The 10,000-nt window shown below is 38.3% G+C and overlaps 1 protein-coding gene across 1 annotated transcript in view; it reads left to right on the plus strand.

Moving 5' to 3' along the window:
• The window catches only part of LOC119575086 (monocarboxylate transporter 9-like), a 32,187-nt gene extending 27,309 nt beyond the window's left edge, over nucleotides 1–4,878 (plus strand). Inside the window, exons 2-5 of the mRNA XM_037922478.1 lie at nucleotides 952–1,124; nucleotides 1,700–1,828; nucleotides 2,857–3,114; nucleotides 3,225–4,878. Coding sequence (XP_037778406.1) covers nucleotides 980–1,124; nucleotides 1,700–1,828; nucleotides 2,857–3,114; nucleotides 3,225–4,534 — 1,842 coding nt within the window. The 5' untranslated portion in view covers nucleotides 952–979 and the 3' untranslated portion in view covers nucleotides 4,535–4,878. The remainder of the gene's footprint in view (nucleotides 1–951; nucleotides 1,125–1,699; nucleotides 1,829–2,856; nucleotides 3,115–3,224) is intronic.
• The last annotated feature ends 5,122 nt before the right edge of the window (nucleotides 4,879–10,000 follow it).

Raw genomic sequence — 10,000 nt, forward strand, 5'->3', positions numbered from 1 at the left:
AATCATGCATAAACTATTAGGCGTTACAACATTGTTACACAGTGTCTCCATCATAATTAGGTGGCAGATATCTTTACCAAGGCGATGAGAGAGAGAGAGAGAGAGAGAGAGTAAGAGAGAGAGAGAGAGAGAGAGAGAGAGAGAGAGAGAGAGAGAGAGAGAGAGAGAGAGAGAGAGAGAGAGAGAGAGAGAGAGAGAGAGAGAGAGAGGGGGGGGGGACTTTTTACGTTATGTTGATATATGCCAAATTAGTTGTAAGTTATGATCGAAATAGGTTTAGGTAAATTATCAAATTGAACTCAAGTAGTGTGTTGTTTATTATTAGTTGGGAAGCACGAGCACCCTATTAAGGTAATAATGTGCACGACTCAGAGACTTAATAAAGTGGTATATGATGTCACACAAGGTCAAAGTAATCGGTTATTCTGGACACGTGCCCTAAACATGTGAGGCGAAATTATGAACTAGTAATGAAAATAATCATACTAATACATACACAAAGGAAAGATATATGAATAAGAAAAAACTAGGCAATAATAACAAAAGAAACATATCTCCTTGAGCACCTGCGAAGTATTTTTGTATTTTTTTATCGATCTAATGTTCTTTTATCATGCCAAATCTTCTAGATTATTGCATACAAACAAGATCCTCTTTTCGTACCCTCAAATTACGCCAAACAAAGAATCATTAATATTCCATGACAGTAAACAGGTCCTCCCGACACAGTCTATGATGCTTCCATCGTTTCCACTTTCATAAAATTGTGCCTGCCGTTATGACATCTAGCGTAGATAACCCACTTGTGTCCGTCGTTGCAGCATGAAAGCCCACTTAGTCATTGTCAAGTTATTTCCGCGACGGTGCCACATCTTGACAGGAAGTAACACAGAAGGTACAGGAACTTTTAGTGGCAACTGTACCTACGATCTCACTCCGTCTGTCCTCCAGATCGACCCAACCGGTAGGACGTCCTGCCATGGCGCCCCAGACGAAGATTATCGAGAGCGGGGGAGAGGCGTTACCGGCAGAAAAGCGATCTCCTCTGCAAGAATCCGAAGGGCTTCTTGACCCGCGACGCCAGAGCTTAAGCAAAACTCAGGAGGTGGAGTTTCACAACTTGGGTAAGCCAGTATGCTTTCGTTGTTTACGTTGTATCCTATATGGGTACTGTAAATTACAAATATTTCTTTCTCTTTATATATGTACCTGCCCATGCATCAAGCAAATGCAAGCGCACAAAATATACACACAAGCGTTTTCATATATGTCTGTATGCATAGCTGCGCAGACACGCTCCGGATAATAAGAATTACTGAAACACCGCTAGCCTTGACGTATTGCAATGTTTACATTCTTATCGATCAGAGAAAGAAGTTGAATATATGTTATCATTAAGTAAAATAAGTTACACTGCGATGTAAGTCTTTCGAAACAGAATACATACACTATAGATGAAAACATGTTACGTTTTGATGAATGATTAATAGCATATAACACAATGCTACTAGGCCTATCTTATGTAAGTCGGATCACACTAGCCCCTTTTTACACATTCATAGCGTGACAAGTTCGGCGCCGCTCAGAGACTTGAAGGTTAGGAAAAGAAAAATGTAGACCGGGTTAATTATCATTTAACTAATCTTAAGTCTCCAAATCCCTCTTCCTCTTCAATCCCATAATTCCCCTTTCCTTCCAGAGTCGGGAAGCGATCCCACCCCCACCGCCGCCCATGGGAAGCACCGACACGCCCGCAGCCCAGACGTCGACCGCGGATGGGCGTGGGTCGTGTTTGTGGCGGCCTATATGTACTTCTTCATTTCGTCAGGTTAGTTCATTTCTTCACATCGGTCATTTTTAAGGTAACATATGCGCCGATTAAAGTTTCAGGTCTATTATCGGTGTACACTTATATCCCGCTACTAGTATTTTGTGTAAACTTGTAAATGCAACTAAAGGCGTCATTACGTATTCGTAAAGAAAGCAAAGAAGAGCATAATCTTCAGAACAAACGAGTCTAAGAGAAAAAAAAAAAATAACAAGCCACTAAAGATCGATATGAATTAATGTTGACAAATGTTCAAAACGGCAGTTAACTTTATTCTTTATACGAGCATGTGGTTTATTGTAATGCAATAATGGGATAATGTTAAACACTACACACTGCATATCAGACCCTGTTTATCACTAACGGGCCTAATGTTCCTGTTTATAATTGATCTCGGGCATGAAAGTAAATGGAGTGCCAGTCGTGTCATGGCAGTTGTAACTTTATGCTTTCTTTCGTATGTTTAAAGTTTTTCAATCATAGGATATTATGCGGCTACACTTAATTCTCAGCAGAGTATAAATATCTAGAGGGAACTAAGGAAAACATATGATATTTTCTCTCCATATCTCATATCATTCCATTGAAGCAATCTTATGAAAACGGATATTGTTTAGTCGCCGACAGCTGTTGCTTTTTATGGCTAGTTGACTTACAGCTATAAAGTAGTATTGTTATCTTTTATGTGTGTGCAGATGCGCCTCAACTGGAGGGGAAGCATTCAAAGATTTATTGACAAGGTCATTAATTTTAAAAGTTACATAAGATATAACACACACACACACACGCACACACACACACGCACTGTGTGTGTGTGTGTCTGTTTGTACATATACCTATATATACATATAGATATATAGATATACACATATACATATTATATATATATATATATATATATATATATATATATATATATATATATATATATATATATATATATATATATATATATATATGATATATATATTAATACAAACAACAAAAATAATAAAAGTGTGTCAGTTGCGTCTGTACACCCTTCGCAGGCATGTACTACTCGTTCAGCGTCTTCTTCGTGGAGCTCCTGAACACCTTCGACGAGTCCCGAGGCAAGACCGGCTGGGTCTACTCGACCAACTCCGCCGTCCACATGTTCTCGGGGCCCATCGCCGGCTGGGTCGTCATGAAGTGGGGTCCCCGCGTCGCCGTCATGCTTGGGGGCCTCCTGGCTGGTCTCGGCAACTTCATGACCGCCTTTGCCCCGAGCCTCGACGTCATCTTCTTCACACACGGCTTCGTGAACGGTGAGCTGTCTTAGGACTTCCGTTCGTTGATTCACGTGGAATAGGACTGAATGCTGGACATTTATTCATGAACTTCTGTGTGCTGAGGACTTGATTTTATTCCTTTCTAGCTCTAGGAACAAGTCTTAACTTTTCTGGATGGGTAGTAGGACTCTCCAGGTTCTTCGAGCAGCGTCACGCCCTTGCCGTAGGTCTCGCAATGTCTGGGTCGGGATGCGGAGTGTTCTTTCTCGGTCCGCTCATGGAGAAGTTCGTGCGTGAGCTCGGATGGAGAGGCGCCATGCTCATCTGCGCGGGATTGTCTCTTAATCTGTGTGTCTTCGGCGCTACTATCTACAGCAAGCTGAGACCTCCTCCCTTAGCGGATAATAAGGCTTCTACTGAAAGCGTAAAGCTCGTTGTTGATCAGATATGTATTCCGGACAAGGAAATGGACGACTTGTTGCCGGCGAGGGAGGCAGGTCTCGACTACGATGACGAGGGTGACTCTCAAGAAAACTGGCGTAGTAAGAAGCCTTTCCCGGAAACTCTGGCGATGCCTTCTCTTGTAGCGGCTGGGAGTATATGGTCGCTGGCAGAGTCAAGACGCGAGGAGACCCGCCACAACAGGCTTCGTAACATGGTAATGTCGGCCAGGAAACAGTTTGGAGGCAATCGCAGTAACGACTGTGTGTCAAGCGCGGAAAATCGAGAAAACACGAAGGGAGAAATGAGGCGTTTATTCTGCTCCCCAACATTCTGGCTGCTTGAGGCTTCTTGCTTCCTCAGCTTCTTAGCAACTACGACTGTGTTCGCCGTATTTCTAGACTGGACGAAATGGGCTGGGCTCTCTGCCGCTTTCTCCCAGGCTCTCGCTGGCAGCGGCGCCGGAGACATGGTGGGCAGGATGCTGGCCGGGGCGTTCATGGGCTGCAGCATTCCGCCTCTCCTGCTGTTCAGCGCCATCCAGCTCTTCTTGGGGCTCACTGTCGGTGGCGCAGCCTTGGCGACCTCCCACGGAGAGCTGATCGCTGCGATGGTAGGCTTCGGAATTGCGTGTGGCCTGCAGAGCGTCTTGTACGCCCTCATGCCATCGCAGATGAGTTCTGGCGTAGGAGTGGCAAGGGTGCTAGGCTACCTCCTGCTGGTCACAGGAGCTGGAGCCTTATCGGGGCCGCCCATCGCCGGAGCTCTCGTGGATCTCACCAACTCATACACGTCCGTTTTGATCCTGTGTGCTGCCGCTCCTGTCGGGGCTGCGGTCCTCAACCTCGCTGCATATTTCACCTCTCGCTATAGTTCCACGTCCATCATGAATACCAGGTCATCTTCGTCTACTAACACCAAGTCATCTTCAACAACCATAAGTAATCTGACATCTGATGACCCTCCGGACCCACCGACGTCTCAAAGCACTTGTAAAAAAGAATCGAATGTATAGATAACTCTCGCAAAAAGAAAAGAGGCGAAAATGTGATATTCATTTGTTTCTCGTGAATTTAAAAGTTCACCACTAACTTATAAATTCAGCATACTCTATTTCAGCACACATTTAGTGCATTTCTAGTTAACCTGCTGTAAATGTCTAGTGAAACATTACCCACCCCAAGTTAACTCAAGCACGAAGGGTCCCTGCGTCCAGCAAAGTCCTACTGATGGATCTTAGATTAGGTAGATGAAAGGTTGTTATTCATCTTGATGTAAAGATAATGGTATTAATAACAATAATGATGATGATGATAGCAATGATGATGATATTTATTGTTATTATTACCATTACAATTACTATTATCATGTTTTTATTATTATCATTATCATTATTATTATCATTATCATAACCAATATTAATATCATTACCATTATTACTTCTATCATTATTATGTTTATCATTATCATCATCATTATAATCACTATTGTTATAAGTATAATTGTTATCGTTATCATTATCGTTATTGGTATTGTTATTACTTTTATTTAGTATCATCACTATTATTACCACTACTAGTATTATTATTATCATTATTATTACCATTATTATTTTTTTTTACTATTATCATTTTCATTATTTTTATTATTATTATTATTATTATTATTATTATTATTATTATTATTATTATATTATTATTATTATTATTATTATTATTATTATTATCATTATTATTATTACTATTATTATTATTATTATTATTTTTATTATTATTATTACTATTATTATTATTATCATTATTATTTTTATTATTACTATTATTATTATTATTATTATTATTATTATTATTATTATTATTATTATTATTATTATCATCATCATCGTCATTATCTTTATCATTATCATAATTACTATAATCATTATTATCATCATAGTTATTATTATTATTGATATGATAATTATCATTATTACTATCATCATCATTATTTTCATTACTTTCACCACCACCATCATTATGACTATCATTATTGTTAGTATTGTTGTTAATAGTGGCAGTTGTAATAGCAGAGTTGCATAAGAGCGTAATCACTATAAGAATTTTGCGTGGAATATAGAAGTTCTAGGAATAGTTGTATTAGTAGTAGTAATAGTGATAGTACTATTAATAGTAGCAATAGTAATGAATCCAACTTCCAATTGAGATCCGGAAATACATGAGATTACTTGATGTTTTAATTACCATAATGTATAACTTTACCTGTAGAGTCACAAGGAAGTATAACGAAAATCACTCCAGCCTAGATTTTCCTTAGTAATGATCATGTGTTTCATTTTCATGCTTCATTTTCATTATCACAGTGTATTATCATTGATCATAAAAAGTGTTGAGTGTTTGGGTATACTTTATAATTATATGTATTTAAACTGTATATAAAATGTACATATATTTTGCTAAATTTTAGAGGTATTTTATTTTGTATAGGAATGCTGTTACAATCTCTTTGTTGCAGCAGTCGTGAATGTATCAATAAAAGTATGAATAAAGACTACATATTCCAATTGCGTTTTACCACAATAACTACTAATTAAGCAATTATTTTTTTTATATAGATGCCTCCTTATTTACAAAACTTTAGGGTCTGTAGGAAAACATGAATTTTAAAAAGTGAAATGAACCCTGAGCTACAACAAAAGTTAAAAATTCGGTGTTTTCTTAACTTTTCGAAACTCGTAAATAAGTGCCTGTCAATAGCCATTGATGTTCAGAGTTAAAGAGTGGGCTCAGAGAAAGGAGGCCGGGGGAGAGGGATCACACATACACACACACACACACACACACACACACACACACACACACACACACACACACACACACACACACACACACACACACACACACACACACACACACACACACTCACATACAAACACAAACACACACACACACACAAACACACACACACACACGCGCACACGCACACGCACACGCACACGCACATGCACACGCTCACGCTCACACACACACACTCACTTGTATATTTTCCCCCTGAGATGCTTCCTGTCAATTTACTTAACAGCCACATAGTAGCACGTGAACACTGTCCGAAGGTAGCCATTGTGTTGTAAAACTATGCAATTTAACTTTGTGGAAGAGCTTGGGCCAAGTATAAAACTGAATAAAAACGTTCATATGCAAACACAAACGTCTAAAAAGAAACCGTATAGCTATGGAACTGATTCTTCGTAATATGTGATCTTTTGTTAATTGTGTGGCGGAAGGTTACGAAGTAATAATAAAAACAGATTTACTGAACGGAGCACGCCTTAATGACGGAAATACAGACATTTCGATAATAATAATGATAGTATTAATAATAATAATAATAATGATGATGATGATGATGACAATGGTAATGATAGTGATAATAGTAACAGTAACAATGACAATAATAATGATAATACAACAACTACTAATAACAGTAATAATAATAAGGACAATGATGATAATGGTGATAGTAATAATAACAGTAATGATAATAATAATAATAACAATAACAAGAACAATAAGAACAACAACAGTGATAATAATAATAATAATAACAATAATAATAATAAAACAATGATAATAATGTTGTGTACGTATCTGCACACTTAAATGTTGATGAGGTAATTCTTTATTTTTTCGCCTTTGAAACGCGCCAATAGAAGGACATGAACCATTAGCGGTTGCCGTCGATAACCCATACATTATCTGTGTATCAAATGGAGTAAATCTCAAGTGTAAATCAAATTCGGAATCATAGACTTATAACCATAAACAAACCACAGCATCAAACAACAATAGTAAAAAAAAAAAAAAAAAAAAGTCCGATATGCGAAACTTAGCCTCGCCCGGGCTATGCCCATGAGGTGAGCCCGGCCTGTGTCGCCTAATGCCGACTCGCTCACGTGTGTCAGCTGGTGCTGACTCGGCTGAACCTAGTCCTTGCCCGCCGTGGTTCCCAGCCACAGCAGTGACCTCCGGGCGACAATTGCAACTTTTCGCGCCTGGGCGGGGCGCGAACCGCCGACCCCTCGGATGAGAGGCCGACACGTTACCACTGTACTAGCCCGGACGCTAAAAATGTGGATTAGAGGGTTATTGATAAAAGGAAGACGGTTTCAGACAATTCCAGTTGATATATATATATATATATATATATATATATATATATATATATATATATATATATATATATTATATATATGTTTATTTATTTATTTATATATATATGTATATATATACATATATATATACACATACATATATATACATATATATATATATATATATATATATATATATATTTTTTTTTTTTTTTTTTTTTTTTCGGTAGGTTCATGTTTGAGCCGCCGTGGTCACAGCATGATATTTAATTGTAGTTTTCATGTTGTGATGCTCTTGGAGTGAGTACGTGGTAGGGTCCCCAGTTCCTTTCCACGGAGAGTGCCGGTGGTACCTTTTAGGTAATCATTCTCTCTATTTATCCGGGCTTGGAACCAGCACCGACTTGGGCTGGCTTGGCCACCCAGTGGTTAGGTAGGCAATCGAGGTGAAGTTCCTTGCCCAAGGGAACAACGTGACTCGAACCCTCGAACTCAGATTGCCGTCGTGACAGTCTTGAGTGCGATGCTCTAACCACTCGGCCACCGCGGCCTTATATATATATATATATATATATATATATTTATATATAAATATATATATATACATATATATATATATATATATACATATATATATATTTTTTTTCTTTTCTTTTCTTTTTTTCTTTTCTTTTTTTTAAGTTGACATTGTTGCTTTTACAATATTATATAGGTTAATGATTATGATAAGGCAAATAATCCAGCTAGTTGTCTGTTTTTCTATCTGACCTATGGTAAATATTTAGACACAGACTGTTTGTGTTATGTATGGAGTATTGGGTGTACCCAGCGCCAGATAGCTTTTTTTAATGATAATTCAAAATGTCACCCTAATATATCTTCTTTCTCTCTTTCTTCTATGTAAGCGAGAGAGACAGAAAGAAAGTTTGCGTACGTGGGTGGTTGTGCAGCAGGACATTTATAGCAGTTACCGTAATAATGAGTACATTTTCTTTCGTACAATCGAAAGTTTTCTTTAAGGGTAACTAAAGAGTATGGACCTTCCTTTGTATATGAGCTACCGTGTTCGGAAATTGATATACCTTGAAAATATGTTGTTAATATTATAGATAAAATTTTGTGACATTGATTATCAAGGCTGATTAAATAAATTCCATTAATTTCTTGAAAGCTACATGTTTCAAATGGACAGGCGGGGCGAAACTATGTTCTCAAATAAAGTGAAAAAGTATCGGATCATCATAAATCGATTTAGATTTCCAGTTTGTATTAGGAATCAAAATATAAGGAAGATACATTTCTGATGGGCGTACATAATTATCAGCATTAAACTAAGCCCTAGTGAAGTGGTGAATCTCAAAACAAAATGAAAACAATCTTAATTACAAACGTAAAATTAAAACAAAATAAAACAGTGAAAAAATGCAACAGTCTCTTTCGGATGGGCTTCATTCTCCCAAATTTATCTGATACTTTATCATAATTCACATCAGTCGCTAACACCCACACTGAGAGAGAAGGAAAAAAGGCGCCACTTTTGAAACGTGCTCAGTTATCTTCCTCGTGTTATCCCCACCAGCTGCGTCGTTGAACTAAAGGCTTCCTTCGTCTCCATGTCACTTACTCTTCTGTTTCTGACGGCCGTGACCTATGTGAAGTACTTTAAACTGAATATCTTGTTTAAAGAAAAAATAATGAGGTAAGAAGTGAGAAAACATAATGGTGGCAATACTGTCTTCCCATTATGAGGACCGCAATGTGGTTGGGGATAAAACTAATCATAAAAAGAATACAAAATGATCAAATCCTTTACGGCGAATGGAGACAGGAACGCTAAAAGGTAAACGACGATTAACAACACAGAACTCTTCAGGGATGACACGCCTTGTGGTTTTAAAGAGTGGCTGATAATAACAGAAGCGAGAAAGAACCGAGGCTACGATTTTTACTAGACTTATTGCATCGTCGTCACTAGAAAACGGGGCTGTCGTGTTCGATACCAAGAATTTTTACCAGAAACATGTATATCGCTGTACCGTGACCTATGGCGAGTCGTATTACCCTGGCGCTGATGCTTCACTGAGCAGCAAAGTGCTGCCTTGGTCAGCAGCAACAAAAGACGTGCTGTTGCCGTGGACCATATTGGTGAACCCTCATTGGTGTGGAGTCTGTGGACTGCTACGGGCTAACCTCCCCCACCTATGTGGCACTAAAGCCATATTTATGTCTGGTCATATGTGTTTGGTGTAATGGACAAGGCAGGGATTTATGTGCTTCAGTCAAATGTTAAAATCGGACAACAGCTGTTCAAAACCCAGAGAGTGACAACAATGT

Source organism: Penaeus monodon, chromosome 7 (genome assembly GCF_015228065.2).
Source record: "Penaeus monodon isolate SGIC_2016 chromosome 7, NSTDA_Pmon_1, whole genome shotgun sequence".
In the NCBI taxonomy this organism is placed as follows: domain Eukaryota; kingdom Metazoa; phylum Arthropoda; class Malacostraca; order Decapoda; family Penaeidae; genus Penaeus; species Penaeus monodon.